The sequence below is a fragment of the Cydia splendana genome, chromosome 3 (genome assembly GCF_910591565.1).
Source record: "Cydia splendana chromosome 3, ilCydSple1.2, whole genome shotgun sequence".
Lineage (NCBI taxonomy): Eukaryota > Metazoa > Arthropoda > Insecta > Lepidoptera > Tortricidae > Cydia > Cydia splendana.
Genome location: NC_085962.1, coordinates 23,414,060 through 23,441,766, shown reverse-complemented (window position 1 = coordinate 23,441,766; position 27,707 = coordinate 23,414,060). Strand labels below are relative to the sequence as shown.

Below are 27,707 nucleotides of genomic sequence, written 5' to 3'. Positions count from 1 at the left end.
ATCGAGCCGTCCTGGTGCCAGCTCATACACAGCCTGGAGAAGGTAGGTGTATCACACACGTGGTGGAGCAACGTTCATGCTGAGCTGCATCCAGCACCTGCAGTACTACATGTGCGTCGAGGTCATCGAGCCGTCCTGGTGCCAGCTCATACACAGCCTGGAGAAGGTAGGTGTATCACACACGTAGTGGAGCAACGTTCCTGCTCCTGTTCAATGATGCTGATGTTCTGAGCAATGTTCATGTTTGTGCCGAAGCACGTCTACACTAGTACTACATGTGCGTCGAGGTCATCGAGCCGTCCTGGTGCCAGCTCATACACAGCCTGGAGAAGGTAGGTGTATCACACACGTGGTGGAGCAACGTTCATGCTGAGCTGCATCCAGCACCTGCAGTACTACATGTGCGTCGAGGTCATCGAGCCGTCCTGGTGCCAGCTCATACACAGCCTGGAGAAGGTAGGTGTATCACACACGTGGTGGAGCAACGTTCATGCTAAGCTGCATCCAGCACCTGCAGTACTACATGTGCGTCGAGGTCATCGAGCCCTCCTGGTGCCAGCTCATACACAGCCTGGAGAAGGTAGGTGTATCACACACGTGGTGGAGCAACGTTCCTGCTCCTGTTCAATGATGCTGATGTTCTGAGCAATGTTCATGTTTGTGCCGAAGCACGTCTACACTGGCCGTTTTGTGCGCGGGGAAATTGCCTCGCGCGTATGCTCGCTCTGTGTGGACCCGGCTAATACGTATATTGAGCCTTCAGAGTATGGTCAGACGGTATCGTCTTCGGTCGTCCCATTAGTTTTTCGTCAAGTTCTTAAATTAGTCCTATTCTGCTTTCGTCACTCATTCTACATTGAATGCCACCGACGATTGTGAGAACTTGACGAAAAACGAATGGGACGACCCAAGACGATACCGGTCAGACGTAACAAAAACACTCTGTATAATTTGGATCTACCCAAGTATATTCGTGCTTTATAAGTCAGGTAATCAAAAAGTAGGCGCAGGAACACGAGCTAACAGATAATAAATAATAATATGATCAAGTATTTAATTAGTAGGTAAGTATTCAGTGCTAATACTATAAAAAAACAGTGACTCTGAGTCTCACTAGAAGAAATCAAACGCCTATAGTATCTTACGAGCAAACTTTATGAAACGACCTATAATTGTTCGTTTGATAGCTACTTATTCTACATACTCTCACAGAATAAAATAAGGCTACAAATATAATGACCACCAAAAAATACTTTGGTACCCTAAATAAAAAAATCATGCTTACCAAAAAAAAATACTGAACACCAAAAAAATAAGGCCTAAAAATACAAAAGTACCACCACTTTAATTACGACTGCACTTCAAATTGTATTCAAATACCAAATATATTGAATGATCACCAAAAATCATTAATGATCACCAAATCTTGAAGACCAAATTAATGCGATATTTTCACCTAAATAAACCACTATGATTACCAAAAAATTTATACATATTACCAAATAAAGTAAACTGATGCCAAAATTACTAGCCCCTCCCGCTCAACCCCCCGTAGCCCGCACCGCATACCTACCTAACCTAATCTACTTTTCTAGTAGCATTTCGTTATGCTACTAGAAAAGTAAGTTAAACTGCTATCAGTTAAGTGGGTTAGGTTAGGTTAGCACTGCGACCCTTACAGAAACGAAATGGTACTAGAAAAGTAGGTTAGGTTAAGTTTCAACTGCTACCCATATAGATACGAAACGCTACTAGAAAAGTGGGTTAGGTTAGGTTTGAACTGCGACCCTTACAGAAAAGAAATGCTACTAGAAAAGTGGGTTAGGTTAGGTTTGAACTGCGACCCATACAGAAACGAAATGCTACTAGAAAAGTGGGTTAGGTTAGGTTTGAACTGCGACCCTTGCAGAAAAGAAATGCTACTAGAAAAGTGGGTTAGGTTAGGTTTGAACTGCGACCCTTACAGAAACAAAATGCTACTAGAAAAGTGGGTTAGGTTAGGTTAGAACTGCGACTGTTACAGAAATAAAATGCTACTAGAAAAAGGTGACGAAGTGGATTAATTAATTTAATAGGATAACGATATATTAAATGATTGCACATTTTTAATTAAAATGTGGTTACAATTTTGTGATCATTTACTATTTTTGCGTTTACAATGATTATTTTGGAGCCATTTGCTTTAATAGGATAGCAAGATTTAAAAATTTGGTTATCATTTTACATTAAAATGGAGTTCTAATTTTGGTGGTCATTTACTATTTTTGGGTTTACAATGATTATTTTGGTGTCATTTTCTTTAATAGGATAGCAAGATGTAAAAATTTGGTTATCATTTCACATTAAAATGGGGATTGAAATTTGGTAATCATTGACTATTTTTGGGTTAATAATGATTATTTTGGTGTCATTTCCTTTAAAAGGATAGTAAAATGTAATAAAATTGGTAATCATTTCACATTAAAATGGTGTTATAATTTTGGTGATCATTCATGATTTTAGGGTGGTAAAATAGATTTTTTTGGTATTAAATTTTACTAAATCTGGTGATCAGTTAAATAGCAGCCATAAAATAATAGTACTACCGTACAGAGACGAAACTTCCTACAAAACCGAAGTTTGACAGCGTGCAGCGGTTCGGCGTCGAATCATGCTGTCCCTTTCTAATATATGGCACTATCCCTTACGGCTATTTAGGGTTGTCTAAATTCAAGCCATTATTTTATCTGTTGTACGACACACGCAAAGGGACGTTAAGTTGTGTCAACCCTAATAATAGCTCGGAGCAAAGCTGAGCCGAACGGAGCCGAGTTTCGCACCCCTGACACTAATGATACGATTTGTATCTGTCTATGAGCTCACTGTAGATGAGCGTTTTCCAAAAAAAATTTACATTTCATTCATGTCTTCAAAATATTGACTTCTTGGGCTCATTTTACTCCATAGACCTACCATCCGCTCGCGCTTGACAGACAGCTGAAGTGTGCGAAAGGGAAGCCATCACGTATATGAACATCCCATGAGTGCGAAAGAGTCAGACTACCAATGAGAAAACGTAACCACTTTAGAGTTTGACGACGGCCGCGGACGGCCAAGAGCGTATCACGGTAATTTTCAAATTGAAAAATATAGACGGATTAGGACGAAAAGTATTAAATAAAGTAATTCAGTGAAGATGGTGTCTTGTAGTGTGCCGGATTGCAGTGTCACAGGGCCAAATAATCCAAGCAATTACTCATTTCAGAGGATTTATGATATTCCCAGCGAAATTTTCATAACGATATTTTGTCTAATTAACAGCGTAAAAAGTGTAAGAAGCTGGTTTATACACTTCATTATAAGTTTTTCTTTCGTTCCGTGCTAATATTATATCATATTAGTCAATAATTTAGGATATTTTGTGTAAAAACATAAACTGTTAGTTTACGCTAGGGATTGACAAAATGTTCATATGACAGTATCGATAACTTGTCGGTATATTAATAGCTATGTAATTATTTCTTCACAAGACATCATTAAGATATTAGCTTTTATAACCGACTTCAAATATTAACGATTGTTATACTTTTTGAAGGTGTTCATGTTTAGCGTGTCATGATAACTTCACTTTGCAACACAGTGAGAGTTACATTAAGATAAGTCTGCAACGATTTTGATGGCAAACGAAGTGCAAGGGTTATTTATACGCCATAATGTCGTAGAATTTTAATGTTTAAAATAACACATTTGAAAAAGTAGTCGATAAAGCAATCAAACATCGACAGATTATTAATATGTTGTAACATGACATCACTATTTTTGATCTCACATAGACAATTTACGCACACACTTGCATTTCATTTTTGGTCACACTTTTGAAGATTGACAGTTGTTCTTTGTCATCTAATTCTATGTTTTACTCAGAATCATTTGTACATTCACGCCTCATACATGAAAACATGTGTCTCAAGATTTCCTTTCCAGATCGTCACATTTTTGTATGAAAAGTTTTTTTATTTGTATGAACGTGATGCACTGGCAAAATATTTCTTCATACAAAATTTTGGGACACTTTTTTCATGTATGAGGCGTGAATGTACAAATGATTCTGAGTAAAATGAGCCCAAGAAGTCAATATTTTGAAGACATTAATGAAATGTAATTTTTTTTTGGAAAACGCTCAGATGTCGTTTGTGTCGATTCTTATAACTATAGACTAGAGTAGAAAATATGTGCGGATTCATAAGTATTACGTTATTGCAGTAAAACAATATAATTTGCAGAACACGTATAATTTAAACACTTTTTATCAAAAAAAAAAAACAATTTTTTGTTACACTATGTATAAATTTTAATTTTTAACAAAATTTACCGAAAACACTACCTTGATCGTTTAAACTTATTTAAAACACAGTATTAATTGTCTGCCTTCCGCATAAGGCGTAAACAAGAAGGAAAAAAAACCCGGGCAAGTGCGAGTCGGACTCGCGCACGAAGGGTTCCGTACCATAATGCAAAAAAAAAACAAAAAAAAAAGCAAAAATAAAAACGGTCACCCATCCAAATACTGACCACTCCCGACGTTGCTTAACTTTGGTCAAAAATCACGTTTGTTGTATGGGAGCCCCATTTAAATCTTTATTTTATTCTGTTTTTAGTATTTGTTGTTATAGCGGCAACAGAAATACATCATCTGTGAAAATTTCAACTGTCTAGCTATCACGGTTCGTGAGATACAGCCTGGTGACAGACGGACGGACGGACGGACGGACGGACGGACGGACGGACGGACGGACGGACGGACGGACAGCGAAGTCTTAGTAATAGGGTCCCGTTTTACCCTTTGGGTACGGAACCCTAAAAAAGGAACTCGGCCGAAAATTTAGCTGGAAAGAAAAATGTATTAATGTGGCGAATTTTATGGACGATGATGGTTGACACGTTGGGTGAATGATACCTAAATTTTAAACCGATTATTTATACCGCCCGTCAAATGAGGCTATTTGAATTTTGAGGATTTGTAATATGCGGATAACAGATATTCAACAAATGATAAATGGCCAAAACAAAAATATGGCACAAAATACACAACAAATAATTAGCTGCGGGCTCAGCACGGTTCCATTTTTATCGACTATCACTATGCGCGTCCCTTTCGCACTTACATACTTGTTAGAACGTGACAGGCATGGTGACAAGGGATAAAAACGCGACCGTGCTAAGCCGCCTGGTTATAAAAATTGGAATTGGAAGACTAACGTTAAAATTTTAAAATATTGCGGTCTTGAATTTCAGTCAGGAAAGGGGATAAAGGTGGTCTTGAAGTTCAGGGGAAAAAGGGTAAAGGGGACAAATGTGGAAGCACACGCAAGGGTGCCGGTAGCTGGATTCAAATTTACTTGTATTGCACGGATGGCGCACAAGTCGGTGTCTTCAAACAGGTACGCGACGCAGACGAGGTAAGCCTCACTCGCTTCCTGGCGAGCGCGTATGTCAGCAGACCCGAGGTAAGCCTCACTCGCTTCCTAGCGAGCGCGTATGGCAGCAGACCGGGCGGTAACGATGAGGTTTCTTCACTCCACCAGTGCTTAGCGCCGACCAACGCACGGCTTTGGTGGCCAACTGTTTACGAGGAGCCTCACCTCTCCGGGCGCCGATTTACGCGCGCCTTTGGCGGCCAACTGTTTACGAGGAGCCTCTCCTCACGTGGATTTCCGCGCACTTTTAAAAACTTCGTATTAAATATCAAACTGGTTATAAATTGCAAATCTGGTTAAAAAAACAACCTGGGAACTCAAACGACTTTTCCACTCAAAATTCACAAACCATCTGCCTAAAAACAATTTCAATCTTTTCTTTCTCGAACATTCCATAAAAAATTTAAATTCAAAATAAGCGCAAATATGCACATTATTTATTACAAACGGCCAGGAATTATTCGTAAAAAGGTCGGCCTTTTTCGAGTTTTTGATATAAGCGCCATCTACGCGTATTCGCGTGAATCAACAACACGGCCTGACAAAAAAACTGAAGCCAAGAAGACACGGCGGTAGTTCCACACAGATGTAGACAGATGTAGTAGCGTTTCGCTACAGTATTTATTATTTACTGACCAGTTTTTAGTTAGAAATTATTAGGTGTATAATAAAAAAGTAAGACATTATAAATTATATTTTATTTTAAATATAGAGTTATTCTTAGTGGAAGGCAGCTTATATATGAGATTCGTAAAGTTACATTACACTGTTAAAGACACTGTCGTTTTATAAAAATACAAATATAGCAAGCTCTTAAATTATAATACAATATACTCTACAATTATAAACTTAATACAAAATATATAACTAACAAAAACTATATATGTTATTTCATGTGAAGCTAGTTACGTACTAAAGACACTAAAGTTACAATAACTAGCGTTTTTGTTGCAACGATTCTTTCAGCAATTTGTGTAGCTCATCTATTTTAGTTTTCAACACATCAATTTCTGAGACATCATTTTTCTTACTTATCACGACCTTAGCGTTTTTCACAATCTTCCTATCGAGTCTGTAGTTCTGGCATCTCTCGAGACAGCAACCGCCACCCTCGATGTCTTCGTAGTCATCACCGATTTTCCCGAGTGGCTCTGCGCGCGGTATCTCAATTATATTATCTTTGTTCGGCTTTACCAGTATCCTATATTTTGGCAAAAAGTGCGGGAATAAAGATATACGTTTTGCAAAAGGTCTCATGCAAAGTGTCTTTGGTGTTATTATACTTAGATCCTGCATCCAAGCAGGCAGACAAGCGAAGCAGGCGGACGGCTTAGAGTACGGCTTGGTGTTTCCGATGAGTACACTTTCAAAGTAAGATATTAATCTCACTCTAGAAACGTGTCCTACAAGTTCGGCATCCGCTCTAATTTCTTGTGTGTCACTCACGGCTAGACCGTTGAGTAAATTAAATAGAACAATCGGAATCATGAATACAAAAACCATGAATATAATATGGCTGGTTATTGGGAATTGGCCGAATTTAATGGAACCCGCGTCAAATTCTCCTGTTAACATGACAATAGTTTTAAACAGAGATCTTCCTGGATCTTCGAAGAAATCTTCTTCTTCGTCTTCTTTGCCAGTTTTATTTGGGTCCGGTGCTACTTTGTCGTCGTCTTTCACCTCGTTCCTGAATAATGTGTAAAAACTCAATGCAAATGCAATGATCAAAATGCAGTACCAAAGTAAAAACTTGAAAAAGTTCCAGGATACTGTCTTTAGCATGACAATGTTCGTTGATAGCGTCGGAAACTGGCCGATTAGAAGGACCAATTCGGCAGATGACAACAAGATAGCCACAGCAGAGAGTTGTTGCTTCGTTGATTCTGCGGCGGAGTTATCGCAGACGATCACCGCTGTAACAAATATCAGAAATACTTCCATCCAGTTCTCTATGCTTTGCAAATATCTCGACGGAGATACTAACAATTGAAATAATTCTCGTATGATCAAAAGTATCAATCCAATAGCCGCGCCGACATGTGTAATGACGTTCAGTGCTTCAATGGAACCGGATTGTTTTTTCTCCGCACCATATCCTAATATGATATAGAGAATCAAGCACAACCATAGAAGAGAATAAAACGTTATGTTGGCGTAGAAAAGGCAGCTTATTCTTTGCCACTTCAAGTAGAGAAAACTGGTTATAACTGGATGCTTAAGGAGCGGCCTCAGTTCTTCGTTTCTCGTCATGTAAAGGAGTGCATCAGTTTCGGGGGCCAGAATCGCGTCACACTCTTTAACGTTATTGTTTGACGCATCGATTAAAGGAACTTTACAGAGTTCGTTTTCGACAGAGTTGTTAGGATACACTAAGAAGCTGTATTTCATATGAATTTCGTAGTCGTCGTCGCTCGGTCGTTCCCCGTTGGTTGTGATGCATTCGTCCAGGTATGTTTCCAGTGTTTTCGCATTGATGTCCGCTAGAGGCGGTTCGTCGAAGGTGTTGCGCAGGCCGACGCACGCTCCGTGCCGCAGCAGCTCCAACACTGTCTCGTTATCGCCATTCCTAGCGGCGTAATGGAGTGCCGTGTTATTTTTATTATCAGCATAGTTGACGTTTATGTTGATCTTAGGATTTTTAAGTAATAGTTCCAAACATCCGTTAAAATCTGCTTTAGGATTGTTTGAATATGATCTCATTCCCTTTACCGTGATTTGTACTAATGACTCGCCGTTGACTGGTTCAAATAAGGTAGATTCGTTGTCGACAAACATTTTCAGAATCTTACAGTAGCCATTTTTGCAAGCGAGTGCTACGGGTCTCATGGTCTCACCCGAACACGTGGCATTAGGGTCTGCTCCTGCGTTAAGCAAGGTTTCAACTGTTCTGTCCAACCCTTTGTCCGTTGCAAACTGTAACATTGTGAATATTCCATTATTAGAAGCTAATGCTTGGCGATGGTCATTCTTTTTAACGAGCTTGGTAAAGTCGCGGATAAATCCGTTTTCATCATGTCGACTTAAATACGAGAAAAGTTTGTCGACGTTGATCACTTCTACCTCCGTATCGAATTTATCAACTAAGTGCGGAAATGCTTCTTTTAAGAAATAACGAGCTGATTTGCCGCGTCTGTCTTTGTATGTATCAATATCGACGGGAGTTTGTGCGTAATCTATGATAAAAGTGATGACCCTTTCCAGCCCTTGTTTTGCTGCCGAATATACAGGTGTTACTCCTTTAAGGTCTGGAGCGTTCGCGTCGCACCCCGCTTTTAGTAGAAGCTCTATCATGTCTTCGTAGGTGGCGAGGTCTCGCTCGCGGTCATCCTCTAAATCTTCAATTTTCTTTATTGCCATCAGCAAAGCCGTATTTCCTTTGCTTTTGATATTGACGTCAATTCTGTCGTCGTCCAGCAATAGTTTCAGCGCTTCAATATTGCCATATTCAACGGCGAAATGTATAGGAGCGCAAGCGTGGGTTTCGTTAACTCTGTTGACTTGGACTTCGTGCTGAAGTAACAGTTTAACGAATTCATTTTTGTTTGGTTCGGTTATAGCTATCTCGAGGCAAGTCTTGTGGTCGGGGTAGGAATTGACGAATTCAAGATCGACGGCCCCGTAGCTCACTAGTTTCTTGAAGGTGGGGAAGTCGTTGGTGCGCAGGGCCGTCCGGAGCTGGATCTGCGGGTCGGTACCGAACAGCGAGCTCCCGCGGGACAGCTGCCGGGAGTTCATCTCGTACGTGTCGCGCGACATTCCTCACGCCTCACGCACTGGCATCTGGAACGACACATAAAACTTTATATAATAATTGATTCGACTATTATCTCATTGAGATAAACTGTTTCGATACGATAGTGTAGTATTACAATTACAACCGCTCGTTACACCGATTGTTTAATTGAATTTTATTCGACACGACACATCTGGTGAACTTTCACATGGTTGCAATACGTTGCTATATTTAGTCTTTACTAAAGGTTCCTTAGTTTATTGATTCAACGGAGTTTTAATGAAAAATGCTAAAATGTTGTACAAACATTCATGTGAAGTGACCGTGACGTTCTGAGGCGGTATCGTTAGTCGTCTATAATCTTTTGTAGAATGTGCTAACAACGCCTGTACACTAAATATTAACACTTCTTTGAAATATTCGTTGTTAGTTTATGAACTATTTTCTAGTTTGCTTACTTGAAAATGCATACGTCAATCGTTATTATGTTAACTCTGAGGAATGCAAACGATTTCAGAAACATATCGCAGATATTAAATAATCACTCACTAGAACTAGCTTCACTTATCAAATGTAAACCAATTCAACTCTCATTAAAAATATCGGCGTCGAACAAAACATGTACATAGGTACCTAGGTACTTTAATCTTTAACGGATTGAATACAAATGGAATTACTTCCAGCAAATTAACGCATGTTTTATTCTCGGACCGGTCTCGACGATTAATCAATCGTATAAAAGTCAGTTATCCGCCGTGACTACGAGCAGGTGTACCGCCGAACACAATGCAGTATCTCTCGCATGAATCTGATGAAAGCAACCGAAGGCACATATACATATACAACCCGTGCATTGGTCACAAGACTCACTAGTACCTACATCTCTTAAAGTTTCGGTTATCGTTTATCAAATTAAAATATTGTCAAATAAGTTAAATGTTTTATAGTTTTTAATTCTCATTTGTTTCACAGTGAACTTTAGCGTCAATTTCACGGATAAAACTTAATGTTACTTAGTAGTAGTAGTAAACTCTTTATTGTACAAAAATACATTAAAATTAATACCTACAATTAGTTAGAAGTACTACAAAGGCCAACTTATCCCTTTAAGGGATCTCTTCCAGTTAAACTTTGAGTAGATGAGAGGAGAGAGAGAAAAGAGGGTGACTAATGCAGCAAAATGTACAACAGTATGTTAGATTCAGGCGTTACGCTTAGACCATAACTGGCCTTGGATATCCTTACAATATTGACGTCTAATCTCATGTTCAATCCTTATAATCCCGTTGAGTCGAATCGGACTTTTCGAATACCAAATACCAGTTTACTGGCAATCGTTTAGTGCAATACCGTTCGTCCGAACATATGCAACACCTCATCGCCCGATGACCGAGCACTTGTATTGTTTGCAGCGGGCACTTATTGCCTCTTTGAACTTTTCATCTTCATCTTCATCTTGAACCATATGGCGTGTTGAAGCGAAAACGCCTTTTACTTCGTACTGTTTGGTTACGGTATATTTTCATATATGCCTGCTATATCAAGCAAACTAAAAATACAATAGAAATATTTAATATGAAAATTCTACACAATTCGTACCTACCTACTACATGGCTTATTGCTCGCTGCTTTTACGAGTACTTAAGTAATATTTGTTTATTATTTTTAACTATGTTATTTTAGTAGGTATTCATATTTGAAATACTACCTACGTAATCTCATGCAGATTAATGGTTAGTCACCGAATCACTGTCTACTTAACCCAGCAAAACCGAAAACAAATATTATCCTAACAAAGCCGACCAGTGTAGCGAATTAATACCTACCGTGGAGCATAAGAAGATTATGCAAAATATTCTTTCATCTTTAAACACGGTTTTATACGTACGTACTATATGAATATGAATATGAATATACATTTTACTTAAGAGAAGTGAATCACCGTTTTTTAAGGGGTTTTGATATTCAGTCGCCACCAGATATATCAGGGCGACCGAGCCGAGGTGCTCAAAATATGTGAACACGCACTCTAATGCCTTGACAATAGAGGCATTTTCAGATATTTGTGAGCACCTTAGCCACTCCGATATATCTGATAGTGATGGCGACTGTACAACAAATTACTTCCATTTAAAATTGAAAGTTTACACGTTTTGCAACCACACATGCGGGTGCTTAATATGCAAATTGTAAAACAACAGAGCACATAGTATCTCATCGATTCATCAACGCTGCACTAACAACAATTATACTGCTATAAAATCCAAATTAACCGCTTTAAACCGTCCAAGCGAAAATTACCAATTGCTTTTTCGTTACCCTGTTCTCAAGGTTCAAGTTTGCGTGTACTTTGTCATAGTTAAAAAATAACATAATGCTGTGCGTAAATCGGTCCAATTACTCGTTAGTAGCAACCGAGAGGCACGTGAGTAGTATAAATTTAATGGTATAGGAGAAATTCGGAACAATTGCCCTCTCATTATAACTCCCGTGGTAGCGCAGCCGCTCGTGAGTCCACGACGAACTGACGAAAGTTCTGATTGAATAAACATGCGGGCTCTCTAGGGCTCTTGATCACAATTTAATGGTAATCGTAATTGGATTTCTCGTCACGAATAATGTCACTTCTCAGGGAAGTAGGGCTTACAGGGAGTGCCTACTTAAAATAAATCCATCATTTTACAGTATTACATTATTACAACAGCGCGTCGGATCATTTGATGCTGTCCCGTACAACAATTTGGTAATTTAAAATAACTTATCAGAGCCGGTCATCGCATACGCGACAAAAACTACTAGAGACATCTAGTATATAACTGACTTGAATCCTCATCCACCTATGTGTTAGAAAGTAAAGAAGCGAGGAATTATCATTAGAGCGTATCTTTATAACTTGCTGCATAATAGGCTTAATGCCAATAATTCCTTTTAAACGAGAAATTCTTGTTTATTTCTATATTTCGGGGATCTCGGAAAAGGCTCTAACGATTTCAATGAAATATGCTATATGGGGGTTTTCGGGGGCGATACATCGATCTAGCGAGTTCTTATCTCTCGGAAAACGCGCATTTTTGAGTTATTATATGTTTTCCGAGCAAGGCTCGGTCTCCCAGATATTGTAATGTAATCAAATCAAAATATCATTATTTATTTTCAGGCAACTAAGGCCCATAGACATATACATACAGTCAGCGGCAGCAGTTGCTAAGCGCGCTAGGTGTTCAAAATGATCTTCCCTAATAGCATTTTCTTGTAGGGATTTTGTTGGGCCTTTGTTTACGTATTAGTTGGGCAACCGTTATATTTGGCCGTACGATTTGCTGGAGGGCCCTCGACAAAGGCCCTCCCGAAGATTCCCAACAGAGGGCCATAAGAGTAATTTTTTCGTTGGGCCTATTTAAGTAAATCATACAATTATTCAACGGTGGTGGTTTTGGTTGGGCCGTGGTTGGGCCTATACACATTTGTTTGATGGTTGGTTAATTGTTACATTTGGCCGTACGATTTGCTGGAGGGCCCTCGACAAAGGCCCTCCCGAAGATTCCCAACAGAGGGCCATTAGAGTAATTTTTTCGTTGGGCCTATTTAAATAAATCATACAATTATTCAACGGTGGTGGTTTTGGTTGGGCCGCGGTTGGGCCTATACACATTTGTTTGATGGTTGGTTAATTGTTACATTTGGCCGTATGGCTTGCTGTAGGGCCAACTGCAAAAAAATAAAAAAGGGCAATTTTTTCGTTGTGCTTCTGTTTGCAAATTCAACAATTACCCAACGGCAAGTCAGGTAGGTCGGTAGGTAGTCGTGCACCAGGTTGAAGGCCCAACACAGCTTGTCCCACAAAGGGCCAACATTGTAACTTTAACGTTGGGCCTTGTATAGGATTCTTACAATACTACCGTAGGTAAATAGTTGTGTAATTTATAGTGTGCCTACAGTCTAATTATGTAATGGGCTTTTGTTTACGAGTCCTACAGTTACCCTACGTTAAGTAAGTGGTTGTGTAATACGACGTTGGGCCATTGCTGATAAATATTACATTTACACTACGGTAGGCATTGGTTGTATCCACATGAAGGCCCTAGGCTAGGCAGCAGTTGTTGTTAATCTTCTCTGTATCGTTCCAATTTTAGTATATGTACTGCCGAAGCAAGTACACTTACTATACACTCTAATTTGTATATATACTAACCGCACTTCGAAACTTCGTAAGCGAGATTTATGTTTTTTGAGATTTAAATTGAGAAAATGTTGGTAAAATACAATTTTTTAAATTTATGTATAAATTTTATAGTTATAGCTATTAGATTTATAAGTTACTTTATAAAATATTATGATTATATCCGGAATAATCGAGAAAATAACTATAACTTCGATGTTTGGAGACAGTAACGCCATCTAGTGACGCCACAAGCAAACTCAACTGGTATTGTTGGGCATCAGTACCACAGCCAATGTTGGTAAATACGATATTTGTGCTCACTGGGCCAACGAATGTTATTGTTGTTTAGCCACCGGTACCAAAATACACAAAGGCCCATTGTTAGGCGTCAGTGTCACAGCCAATGTTGGTAAATACGATATTTGTCATCATTGGGCCATCGGATGATATATTTGACTAGCCACCGTTACCAAAATACACAAAGGCCCATTGTTGGGCATCCGTGCCACAGCCAATGTTGGTAAATGCGGTATTCGTCACCATTGGGCCAACGAATGTTATCGTTGTTTAGCGAACGGTAGCAAAATACACAAAGGCCCATTGTTGGGCCTCAATGCTACAGCCAATGTTGGTAAATGCGATATTTGTCGTCATTGGGCCATCGTATGATATCGTTGATTAGCCAACGTTACCAAAATAAACAAAGGCCCATTGTTGGGCATCAGTGCCACAGTCAATGTTGGTAAATGCGATATTTGTCATCATTGGGCCATCGGATGATATCGTTGATTAGCCAACGTTACCAAAATATACAAAGGCCCATTGTTGGGCATCAATGCTACAGTCAATGTTGGTAAATGTGATATTTGTCGTCATTGGGCCATCGGATGATATCGTTGATTAGCCAACGTTACCAAAATAAATAAAGGCCCATTGTTGGGCATCAGTGCCACAGCCAATGTTGGTAAATGCGATTTTTGTCATCATTGGGCCATCGGATGATATCGTTGATTAGCCAACGTTACCAAAATACACAAAGGCCCATTGTTGGGCATCAATGCTACAGCCAATGTTGGTAAATGCGATATTTGTCGTCATTGGGCCATCGGATGATATCGTCGATTAGCCAACGTTACCAAAATACACAAAGGCCCATTGTTGGGCATCCGTGCCACAGCCAATGTTGGTAAATGCGGTATTCGTCACCATTGGGCCAACGAATGTTATCGTTGTTTAGCGAACGGTAGCAAAATACACAAAGGCCCATTGTTGGGCCTCAATGCTACAGCCAATGTTGGTAAATGCGATATTTGTCGTCATTGGGCCATCGTATGATATCGTTGATTAGCCAACGTTACCAAAATAAACAAAGGCCCATTGTTGGGCATCAGTGCCACAGTCAATGTTGGTAAATGCGATATTTGTCATCATTGGGCCATCGGATGATATCGTTGATTAGCCAACGTTACCAAAATATACAAAGGCCCATTGTTGGGTATCAGTGCCACAGCCAATGTTGGTAAATGCGATATTTGTCATCATTGGGCCATCGGAAAATATCCTTGACTAGCCAACGTTACCAAAATACACAAAGGCCCATTGTTGGGCATCCGTGCCACAGCCAATGTTGGTAAATGCGGTATTCGTCACCGTTGGGCCAACGAATGTTATCGTTGTTTAGCGAACGGTAGCAAAATACACAAAGGCCCATTGTTGGGCATCACTGCCACTGCCAATGTTGGTAAATGCGATATATGTCATCATTGGGCCAACGAATATTATCGTTGTTTAGCCAACGGTACCAAAATACACAAAGGCCCATTGTTGGGCATCTGTGCCACAGCGAATGTTGGTAAATGCGATGGTGGGCCAATACAAAATTAATGTTGGCTACGGAACGAACCTCATCCCAACGTTTTCCCTACCGTTGGCACCGTAGGCCCCAACGAAAATGCTACTAGGGTTAATAAGAACGTGTCGAAGTAATTTTGAATACCTCGCCCGCTTAGCAACTTTGCTGCTGACTGTACCTTAACATACGTACAATAAAAATCATTTTGGCGACACGGTTTTCTGTTGATTGGTTGTTGTTGTATTGCTTCTGTTGAAAGTACAGAGCCGTAGCGACTAAATTTGGAATGTGAATTGCTCCATTCCATACAGAGATTATCTTATCAGGATTTCAGTAACATCTTAACAATTGCTAACCAAACATGGTAATGAATAGATACAATAAGGCGAATAGATTATCAGCGCATTATGACGTGAACGGCCGATAAACTCGATAACAATACGCTAATGGGATTTGTTAGAGCCAAATGTTCTTCCACTTGAGAAATTCGTTCTTTGTATACTATCAAAATCTTACTCAAATTGTTCGGAATGGCATTTTAAATGGATTATGCAAGTACCAAAGGCATTTAAACGTGTCCTTCATTTATGGAGCAAAGGCTAGCCACGGGTCTCTCAATATCCGATATTTGACCTTTTTGCTGTACCTATTGTTTAGATTTTATAAGAATTATAAGTCATGTTTCGTTTCAAATTAAATTGATTTGCATGATTGATTTACTCTACAACAGGTTATACTTATAAGTCCATACAGTTATTCGCTTTGTTTTAGAAGTCACTTTTTTTTGACACAAAATTAATATTTAGATATTATGTAGATACAATTCCAACCCAACGGAGAGGGCTAGATTGTAAGTAAGGTTTCCTTTTCATGTAAGACGTGTAAGCGGTGACCATAAGCATTTGATTTAACGAATAACTACCGGTTTTTGACCACCTATATCTATGTCTTGCACTAACTTTCGTCTTTATAAACTAAGTATTCGATTTGATTCGATGATTCATCAAAGCTGCTCAAGTATCGTCTGCAGCGCCATTACTAAGAGATGCGTCGATATGTCTATATTATTACTATAAATAAATAAATAAAAGGGGCTTCGCTGGTACTTGGTCCGAACGATATTTATCTATCAGTAGCCACTTTCATTTGCTTAGCCAACGTGTTTATATAACACGTCGTAGTTGTTTGATTTATTATTAAGTCTAAATTCTTATGTTCAATTCCGTATTATGAAAAATACTCGTAAAAATTACTACAACGCTGTAATATGTTAGGTATTTATATCTTTCCTTCCCTTTTTATTTTTACTATTCATTCTCTTTTTGTATATTTTCGAGCCCTTTGATTTTGCTAAGACAATCTGTCTTAGATGGTCGAATCTTTACGGTTGTGATAGCTAGACATCCTTCTTAAAAGTATTATCATCAGTGGGGTTATAGTATTTTTCACATACTTATAAATGTATAGCTTTAAAGCGCAAAAAATGTATTGAGATGACAGCTGTCACCGTACCCAAGCTGTGAAAATTATAATTATGAGTGGCCGCAGATTCTATTTTTGCCCTTAAATGAATCCCCACTATTTTAGTTACATCCTGTATACCATTGAAAACGGTTAAATGTACGCTATTGAGTAATTCGTGAGTTTAAAGTTGTATTAACCAATTAAAGTGTAGGTATTACTATGCGTTCAACTTTCTTCACGTTGGATCCCTTTGTTAATCGTCGTAGGCACGTAAAATGTTGAATGGTACAGTCGACGTCAAAGATATGTTTACACTTTTGCATCTTATTGCAACGGAATAAGGTGCAAAAGTGTAAACATATCTTTGACGTCGACTGTACATGCAATTAGGCTCTTCCGTTGTTTCTCCACGATATCGGTGAGCGGGTTTTATCTCGGCTACCGGTCTGTGCGCTACGCCCTAATTGTCCACACGCCTCCAAACCGCTGTGGAATTGCTCCTATGAATTAACAAAACCGGCCAAGTGCGAGTCGGACTCGCGCACGAAGGGTTCCGTACCATTACGCAAAAAAAACGGTAAAAAAAACCGGTTTATTGTATGAGAGCCCCACTTAAATATTTATTTTATTTTATTTTTAGTTTTTCTTTGCAACAGAAATACATCATCTGTCAAAATTTCAACTGTTCACGGTTCATGAGATACAACCTGGTGACAGACAGACAGGACAGACAAACGGACAGTGGAGTCTTAGTAATAGGGTCCCATTTTTAACCTTTGGGTACGGAACCCTAAAAACTAAAGGTACCTATACAGTCGCCAGCTGCGGTGCTGACGCTAACGTTATTGAATGATCTTCGTAGTTCGTACGAGTTTGATGACGTGAATCAGGCATGTGCAGATTATTTGGATAGAAAGAAAAGGTTAAAAAGGTAACAAAACTCTCTGCTACCACTACACAAAATAAAATTACAGGGTGAGTGGCCCAAAAAATATGTTGGCTATTTTCTTTACTGCGGTTTATGATCATTTTAACATACGTTTGCGTTTGTATATTAAAGCTAAAGGACTAGGTTTTAAGATAATAATAGGTTTTGTTTTAGTTAAATGATTGTAGTTTTAATTTTTAATGACAATTTGTAAGATATATGCCAGTACCACCTACCCTGTAGGTACTATAGCGTATACTATGTCAGTGTTGGCAATGACACTGTCAGTGACTCGTGGTACGGGTACCAGTACCTACAGTCGGCGATAGGTAAGTATCAAAAATGAAATGTTTGACAAAAAAAAATTTTTTGCTAAATTCACTAAGAAAATAGTCGGTTACTACTCTTCTCTATTACCATAAGTTTGATTTAAGTAATGTAACTCGCAACTTTCTATCGCCGCCTCATATAAGCTAATCATGCTTTCTGATTATACGCATACTTGATCCAGAGATATATTTGGGGATATACCAATCGAGGAAGTGAAAGCCTACACCAAAATTAATATAGGTAATAAGCTTGTGCGAACGAGTGCACGTTTTGTACAAATTGCAGCAGGAACGTGATTCAATACGATTCAGTAATTTAGTTATTGCGGGTTGCGGAAAGTTTAAAAAAAGTTGGAAATGTTCTCGGAAATTTTAGGACATTTTCATATGTGTTTAAGGAAACTCTCATTTTGGAAAAGGAAAATTTTGACCCTTAAACAAAAAAATGTAAAGTTTCCGAAATTTCGTAAGTTTCCGACGGCTCATCAGTGTTCGGAAGCACGCTTAACAAGCATTTTCAAAGTAGCTTGTGTAAGAAATTGTTCTCCGAATGAGCTGTTACATGAATTTGACCCATGTAAGTAGGATGGTAAAATTGCTTTTTAAGTGGACTTGTTCGCGTTCACTTATTATGACAGAGTAAGTAGCAGTACCTGTAGTACCTACTCGTAACCGCTGCATAAAATAAACATTGCCTTTTGTTTAATATATTAGGGGGATAATTTCACCTATAATGCGAGTTCCTTAACGAGAAAATTGTCTCAAACGTGCTCGCTCGTAATATACCTACTGTTTTAGTTCAAATGGATGGAGTCATCTCTGCAAGTATAAGTAAACGTGGTTCGTTAGTCTTATTAGCTATGCGTTACTGGCGTTAGTCCGCTTGTTGACTACCGTTTAATGACCGTGACCACGCCTTCGCCGAGCTGGTAACCAACATATGAAGTAACTTGACTAAACACCGAGAATAAACTAGATTTTGTTTGCTAAAGTTACATAATATGAGCTAGAGCGCTTTACGGACAAAATGATCTAAAACTTTATCACAAATATGAGATCTAATTATTTTGAGTTAAGATTTTATACGATTGTATGTACTTCCTGCATAACTTTATCGTTAAGCAGATGGATACTTCTCTTTTTTTAACAGTTGCAGTTCTTAAAAAACTAAAATAGATATTTTTGATTGTGATGGTTCTTTTTCTCTGATAGTAAAATATTCACTGATGGCACTTAATATGTTTGTTATTGCACCTAGTTTTCTAACTACTATTGCAAACGTAGTACTGGCGATAGACTATAGTACCCTCATCATGAGTTTAATTCTCGATTGCACCAATGTCAGTGCAAGTTTACGTATATACTCGTAGTTGCTAGCGAATAGGTATGTCAGTGTCAAACTCGTGGTAAGGATAATGTTTACCCTATTGATATAACTCATATAACTCGTGGCAACTATATGTCGTAATCTTTATTATTTTATTTAAGAGTGACAATTTGAGCTTATCAAACTGCACAGATCGCTAATGAATCGGTACTGTGACTGGCGGTGATTCATGCGTGGGTATAACGGCTTTTGGATATCAATGAAATATTATGTATGTGCAAATATTGAGCCCTCTGAGTCAAGTTGCATCTAGATTGCCTTGACCAACGAGTAACGATGCTATAACTGGGTATAATACAACTGAGCGCAAGGAGATTTTAGTCCTTACTGTTGAAATGTGTACCATATACAGTTGTGTACAATATACATAATACATAGCAGTTTATTTATACTAAAGTAACTAGAGTAAATAATTTCTATAAATAGGTTATAGACATGGTTTATCGGGGACACTATAACCTGAATCTCGAGCAAGCTAACAAACCGAGTATTTTGCCAAAAATTAACAACCATTTCCTGATGATGGACAATTAGTACACTCTGCGAAGAAGATCGTCTTATAAAAATGTTTATTTTTTTCTCGATGTGATGGGTTTAACTAGATGTAAGGCTCCGATTGAAAATAATTTTATATAATAATACAGGTGATAGTGTCCCCTACGACAAACCATGACTGTTATAACCTATTTTTACAAATTATTTACTCATGTTACTCTACTTATAATATAAATAAACTGCTATAATGTTGCACACTGCTGTATATTTAATATAATTATATTAAAAGTAACTATATTAATTTAGTGTTGTCATCAATTCCGTGACTCAGTGTAGTATCCTCTTTCATTTTCGATGACATAGTACTAGTAGAGACAAACAACAAACAACTACAGGGAAAATATTTGATAATTTACAGTTTTGTAATTAAAAAAAATTAATTTCCATCGACAAAAATAACGTTAGTAACGTTATCGTATCCCTTAGTTTTGTTTATTATAGTACTGTACTGATTATTTAAAAAATTCTACTACCTACGCTTAAATCATATCATAAAAGAAATACCCTAAGATTGTACGCAGTAATTACTTAAATTTAAAGAAAATATTGTCGTCAATATTAGTAGTAGCAACAAACTAGTTTACGTTAACGTTCTTAATTATGTTTACATTAACTTTAATGGTTAACTTTAGTTTCCACGTAAATAAATCATAAGGATTAATGAGGCACAACCTCAATGTTACAAAACATAAAATTTCACGTATGCTTTTCTTGGAACATAATGCGTAAAGAAGACTATGTTTATGTTTAAATCGTGACGTGCAATCTGCCATGAGGCCAAAATCTTTATACCAGTATTATTATGATGAATGTGTAGATATATGTCAGTACAGTAATAGAGAATCAGCGGCGTGCAAGTAACCGTTCTAGACATCCGGTGCTTGACCAACTAAACAGAAAAAAGCCTTCCGTTCCACACATTTCCATTTCAAAACGCATAACCAACTTGGAAATGTAAGAGGCTTTTGGTCATCTTTGTACTTAATTTGTTTTACAGTTGGAAGAGAGTTGAGTCGTTTACTGTTTGCTGTAACTTAATGTATAATTTGAAGTCTAGCTTTCGGCGAATAATTTATTAAAAGGACCCATTTTATAATATTTGCTCAAACACTACAAATAAAAGCATAAAATTTGGAACGTGAAAAAAGTTGAAACATGATCGTAACGTGTTTATAGTAAGACCGGATATGTTGTATTAATGGCGTTATTCAAATCAAGTCTCTATACTAAGTACTTAATAGCTCATAAAGATCGAGCAATCTGCAGTTCCATTTACGACACCCTGAAGTGGAGTAGGTACGAGAGAGCGTTAATATACTTTGAGCTATTTCGAACCGCTGGACCGGCGCGACTCGGGTACTTGTGATTAACAGTTTTTGCTTGATCTTTGCTGTTTTATTCTTATTATGGACAAGAACACTTTCTGACACGGCTGTTGTTACGCACGTCGAAGATTTGACATAATCACCTTTTTGCATCGTTGATATCCACAAACCCGGTGAAGTCGATTTTGTAAACAGGTTTTTGAAATTAAAACACGAGCGCTTCAAAATTATATCGATGTTAACGTCTGTATCTATGTATATCGTGTTAGTACTGTTAGTAGGAGGTCGGGTTTATAAAATATGTTGGCCATTTGAAAATCTTTCTTGATTTAGCAATTTTTACTAGTAGGTAGTAGTAGTATAGTTATGAATGTTATGATAACACTGTTAACTACATGTATTGAACGTAATTTTTTGGGCTAATTGACACCTCCAAAACAGTACAAGCAATTGGTCAGTTGTCACGAGGCGATAAGTAATTCCTGCCAAATTACGTCCATATTTAAGAAACCGTTCGCCAAGTGTATATGGAAGTCGATAATTTATTGAAGGACCCGTTTGCATGCATTAAGGTGTAAGAGTCAGCCGGAGGTCCCTATTTGGCGGAACGACGCGACGCCGGGACGTGTAGGCGAATGTCGTCATCAATTTGTCAATATTGGCGCCGATGTTTGGATATAACAGTCCACAGTTATTGAATATGGAAATATGCAGATCGTCTTTCCTTCCCGCCAGTAATACAATCCGCGACGCGAAAACCGGACTGCAGTCATGCGGTCAACTTGGAAATACAAAAGGTTGTAAAAGTAGAGTGCTTACGTTTAGATACGCATACTAGGTGCATCCTCTACGGTATTCGTTACGCATATTTTAATAGTTGTTTCACACATAATTTTCGTTTTAAACTTAACAAACAGGCTGCCGACCAGTTTGAGCACGTTAGATAACAGTATTTGAGTTATTTGGTTGAGCATTAAACGGGTAAGTATATGATTAAACTGATTTTTATTGATGATATGCGCCTGCACATGAGGTCGCCGCGGGTCGCATCGCGTCCGTCAACTTCAGTTTTTCAATAGTTTTTGTGCAGTTATCTGACCATCAATAATCTAGGCATGACCTCGGTTTCACCTACGTTTTATTATTACGTAGCATTAATATTAGTTAAATGCAAAGTCACTCATAATATTTTTCGGTTCAACAAAATTTGGGATTTGTCCTCATACTTTTTGCCCTACAAACTTCCACCATCCTTTTATTTACGTAATCGATATTTTGGCCCTTTGTCCTTCTCAGGGGCAATTCAATAAAAAATAAATTAAAATGGTTATGCAGTTAAAAGCGACAGAAAGCTACTTTCGCGTTCATAATATTATATTACGCATCGTCCTATTAGGCTAGTCGAACTCAGGTAGTCTGCCGTATTCGAACTTCAAGATATTCACAAGAGACGACACGTACTAGATCCATTCTAGATACGTTATAGTATAGATATCAACTAGTTATCTTTTGCAGCGCAATTCGGGCAACCAATGTCACTTTTACGTTAGATAGAGTAAGATATCTATTAGATGTGAATTGGATCTCTTAGTCATATCCTGTGGAAATCGTTCAACAGTATCTCCAGAATCGCGCAAATGTCAAATTTGACAGGTTAGATCTTAAACATATCGTTATCGTATCTTGGTGATGTCTAATAGATATCTATTTCAAAATCCGAATCGGGCCCAGTCGACACGTACTAGATCCATTCTAGATACGTTATAGTATAGATATCAACTAGTTATCTTTTGCAGCGCAATTCGGGCAACCAATGTCACTTTTACGTTAGATAGAGTAAGATATCTATTAGATGTGAATTGGATCTCTTAGTCATATCCTGTGGAAATCGTTCAACAGTATCTCCAGAATCGCGCAAATGTCAAATTTGACAGGTTAGATCTTAAACATATCGTTATCGTATCTTGGTGATGTCTAATAGATATCTATTTCAAAATCCGAATCGGGCCCAGTGTTTGCAACATACAGACTTTCGTTCACAGGTAAACCAGTTCTAGCACTTCCAGTACCTATCCAACCTACACGCTTGCATTGCTAAACACGCATTTTCAATGAAACGACTTCATTGTTTGAAAACAAATATAGACCTTCACCGGATATGCGTCTGCCTGTTACATTTTAACTTGTGACAATTTATCAATTACTCTCCTAGTGACACAACTTCCCGTGCTGTACCGAGTCCTCATCATTGTAAGTGACGTCATCCTGGCCGACCTTGTCTGAGGGCTTCACGGTACACATGTGATGGACTCTTTTGAGTGTTTACACCCACAATATGTTTTATGTTTTGACCGAGCATGACATCGAAATCGGACGGCTCTACATTGTGCTTACAAAACAGTCATAATTTAGTTTAGTCTAGATCCTTTCGTCCTTCGTTTCGTTTCGTTTTGGTCCTTTCGTTTAGACTAGATTCGATTAATCTGGAGTAAGGTCTAAACATGAGATTAAACGTCAAAATTACATGGAAATATAGGGCCTAAACTCTTAATCTTTTTTGATTGAATAGACATTTATAAGCGTGCGAAAACATAAAATAAATATGTATACTTATTAACAATAACTGATGTAAGTTTTCCGAATACCTAATACTCGCTAATAACGTCGTCCGTATGTCCCTTGTCTACTTTATGGAAACGTTTACGTTATCTATCTAAATTTAAAATGGAGAGGATTTCATTGCAGCTTGTATTTCTAAGCCCAATAAACTGATGCTTCTGGAATGACATTTGATAGGTATCCTGAGTATTCAATTGATAAACACTGGACAGTAGGTAGCGAGAGTTTCAAATTGCAATGTACAAATAATAATACGTCAACAAACTTATTGGCTAACACCAGTTCGTTTTGTTAATAGGTATGTCAAGTATTTTGAATTCCTCGGTAACCCACCTGAATTTTCACAATATTTCACCGTTCACAATCACTCGGTCACTGTTCACTTGCTCGCATGGCGGTGCGCGCGCGACGGCCTGATTCGTCGGAGTGAGCGCCGTGGGCGCTGATCCTGCCACCGCCGCCAATTACCGGCCATGCCGCTTTAATGACCGTCTCGTCGCTAATGGTCAGCTTTACTCATTAACAAAAAAGTTTGTTTTGTTAAAGATGTTTGTTTCACTTTGTTGAAATCAAAAATAACCATCAAACTTATTCACAAATGAAAAAAAAAAACACTTCCCTAATCATTCATGATTTTGTTAATACTTTTGTTATTGTTTCATATAAGTAATAAACGAGAATTATAATTAAAGTTTTAGTGACATTATTTGCCAGTCACCTTCACATTTCTTTCTTGTGTTATATCATAAAGATAGAACCTTAAGTTTTTGCAGTAGGCGGAGCGTATTGTTGTTAATTCGTAGGCGTTACCCCTGGCAGTCAGTGGCGTCACGACCACAAGGTTACGTTACTCATTGCACGGATTAATAAGTTGAATGCTTTTCTTACACAAACAGAATCTTTGTAAGCTTCTTACACCTGTTCTACGGAATACTTGTTTAATTCAATTGAGCCTGTCTGTCTTACGTGTGATAAGAACCGAAGCGGAGATTAACACAGATTCATTACCAATTTACAAATGGCGATAGGTACAAGGTATATATTAAGATTTTCTGGTAGTTATAAGCATACATCGGGGGTTTCGGTGCGTGAATAATTTGAGTAAGAGCTACTCTTACTAAGAGTACTCTGAGAAAACATCATAATAATATTATGCCTAAATGAATAACGACATATCTGTGAATTTTATTCATACTATGATACAATTTTATTTTCACCACACAAGCTCATTAAGACCCTCTTTATCTTCCAAAAACGGAATACAAAGTTGCATTTTATTAAGTATGCAAATTTTGAGTTGTTTTCTGATGTCTGCGAGTAGAATTGACTTTTTATGGTGATTTTATGGTTTGGTTTAACTTACTTTAGTCACATACGCAACATGTTTCGGAGAGCGTAGGTCTCCATTTTCAAGCACTAACAGTGCATTAGTAGCGGTCACTGTAAATGCTGTATTGACTTGTAAAAGACCCCTTTAGGCCTACTTGCAGAATAAAAAAAAAACCATTAATGTCCAGGTGAACAACGTGGACGAGGTGCTGGAGCGGCACAGCGACTTCCTGGAGCAGTGCCTCGGCGACTGCATGCTCACCAGCCCGCAGCTGCTCAAGGCCGTCACCACGCTGTGCCAGGTGTGCGTGCAGTTCTGCGCCTTCATACAGGTATGCTGTGTGTTTCATGCTTTACGACGCACGAGGTGAGAAACACCGAATACGACCTGAGAGTCTACCGCGAACACACCGCGAATTACCCCGTAATTGGAGTAGAAGAGAAAGATGCCTTTAGTGCATCCCAATCGCGGGTGTATTCCCATTTCTCCCCGCCGGGCATAGATGGGAATAGTTCAGACTTGTGATCTGTACATCTCGATTGGGTAAGTAAATAAGGAGTCTTTCAAAGGGGCTGTAATAATTTTGGCTCGAAAGGGACATTATGCGAACGAAACTTTACACTTCCCAACCAATCGTAGAGCATATTAGTCTCTACTACTCTATGCAACTCTCAGAATATAATGAATGAGAGTTTTATACTTTTTGGCGGTTGGCGGCAGTTAAGGACTTTTCCATTATTTCTTATTCGCACCCCTAAATTTCACTGAAGTTGGTTGTTCTGTTAAAAAGGGGCTTTAGGACAGTTCAGGGGGCATATCCAAGAAACGCCGATCGAATAGAAAAATTGTAGCGGGATGACAAATGCAAGGAAAAGTCACGTGATCATTTCCATATTAGCGTTTCCTATCAAATCAACTATTGTCATCTTTGCTAGACCCTCAGATCTGACAGTCGCGCTTTTATTTATTTTGGACGAGTAGCGTCAACTGCCCTAAGGTTTCCTTTAAGGGCGGTTTCAGACTAGCGTATTATTCTGCGCGGAATACGGTCGTTTCGGCGTTACGAGCTTACACGCGCGTTACCTTCCCTACATTTGGTATATACGAGCTTACACGTGCGTACGCGTACGCTCGTATAAAACGCTAGTTTGTAACGGCCCTAACACGTACACATTTTTTTTTCTAACAGCTACCCCCTAGTTTCTGTTTCCGTATTTGTAAATTTGAAATATCCTTTTATGTCTCTATACAGTAAAATTCTCTTTTATAATATGTATTTATTATGTGTATTTTTATAGTTGCTTAAATGGATGATAGATGTACGCGTAAGGTCAATGTGCAGAAGACTCACTAAGAAAAAAACGCACTATAGGCTCATCGAAACCAGTCGCGAGATTTACTAAAATACGTGTGTCGAACCGTAAAATTAGCTTAACATAGTTGCGCTGTGATTTTAAGTAGCTGAGTTTTGGGGCTAAAACTAGTTTATATTCTTCACCTAATATTAGTAATAATATTCAAAAACAGCTCTACATGAAACTGTGCCAAGCCTCTAAGGGGCTATTCATAAATTACGTCATTTCAAATTAGGGGGGGGGGGGGGGGGGTCTGGCCATCGGATGATGGTAGCATGACGAAGGAGGAAACGGGGTCATTCGAAGCATGATATTTGGATGATTTTAGGGGGGGGGGGGGGTCAAAAATCGTCAAAAATCGATGACGTAATTTATGGACAGCCCCTAATCAACCCGTAGCTGACTATGTAATAACTTCTTACCAATGGCGTCACTTAAACGGTATACCTATAGCATCCAGTTGCTCTACGTAAATTCGAATAACGTATGTCTATCACCCATTACGTAGATGCCGTTTCTAACATATTTTTTGTGTTTTCTTTTAACGCTACCGATACACGTAAATTGGCAAGGAGATGCAAAAGTACTTCGTGGACGCAGAGCTTAACAGTATGCTCGGATCATCGTATGACAGTTCAGACTATAGCGAGGTTAGCGAGGTACCGCCAATGTCACTAGCACTCGAGAGTTACACGCACTTTACACGAGTTTGGAGACCATTTCATGAGATCACAGTGTGAGTGTGAACGCAGCCGAAAATTATTATTCGTACCGTTTGGTGTGAAATTGTGAATCGAAATATTTTTTTTTAATTGTTGTATTTCATTTTCAGTGAGGGTTGTATTATTTATTACCTCTCAATATTATACAGATTTGGATAACGCCCATGTGGGGTAATAGAAACTAACTGCCGTATTCGAACTTCAAGATGTTCACAACAGACGACACGTACTAGATCCATTCTAGATACGTTATAGTTTAGATATCAACTAGTTCTCCTTTGCAGCGCATTTCGGGCAACCAATGTCACTTTTACGTTAGATAGAGTAAGATATCTATTAGATGTGAATTGGATTTCTAAGTCATATCGTGTGGAAATCGTTCAACAGTATCTCCAGAATCCAAAATGTCAAATTTGACAGGTTAGATCTTAAACATATCGTTATCGTATCTTGGTGATGTCTAATAGATGTCTATTTCAAAATCCGA

At 38.4% G+C, this 27,707-nt stretch overlaps 2 protein-coding genes and 1 long non-coding RNA gene across 3 annotated transcripts in view; 1 reads left to right on the top strand and 2 right to left on the bottom strand.

Moving 5' to 3' along the window:
- LOC134789411 (uncharacterized) overlaps positions 1–27,707 on the bottom strand; it is a 550,672-nt gene that overhangs the window by 50,541 nt on the left and 472,424 nt on the right. The window lies entirely within an intron of this gene.
- LOC134806901 (gamma-tubulin complex component 2 homolog) lies at positions 274–27,401 on the top strand. Its single transcript, XM_063780324.1, has 3 exons — positions 274–580; positions 25,331–25,474; positions 27,071–27,401. The coding sequence occupies exons 1-3, from the start codon at positions 491–493 to the stop codon at positions 27,236–27,238; spliced, it is 402 nt and encodes a 133-aa protein (XP_063636394.1). The 5' UTR covers positions 274–490; the 3' UTR covers positions 27,239–27,401.
- LOC134806783 (transient receptor potential cation channel protein painless) lies at positions 6,137–24,300 on the bottom strand. Its single transcript, XM_063780133.1, has 2 exons — positions 24,147–24,300; positions 6,137–9,239 (listed from the first exon to the last, which is right to left on the bottom strand). The coding sequence occupies exon 2, from the start codon at positions 9,213–9,215 to the stop codon at positions 6,393–6,395; it is 2,823 nt and encodes a 940-aa protein (XP_063636203.1). The 5' UTR covers positions 9,216–9,239; positions 24,147–24,300; the 3' UTR covers positions 6,137–6,392.

Excerpts from the sequence above, each read along its gene's own strand:
- LOC134806783 (XM_063780133.1), bottom strand. The coding sequence starts at position 9,215 with ATGTCGCGCGACACGTACGAGATGAACTCCCGGCAGCTGTCCCGCGGG.
- LOC134806901 (XM_063780324.1), top strand. The coding sequence starts at position 491 with ATGCTAAGCTGCATCCAGCACCTGCAGTACTACATGTGCGTCGAGGTC. Across the intron at positions 581-25,330 it reads TCATACACAGCCTGGAGAAG|GTGAACAACGTGGACGAGGT; the intron begins GTAGGTGTATCA and ends ATTAATGTCCAG. Across the intron at positions 25,475-27,070 it reads AGTTCTGCGCCTTCATACAG|GAGATGCAAAAGTACTTCGT; the intron begins GTATGCTGTGTG and ends TAAATTGGCAAG.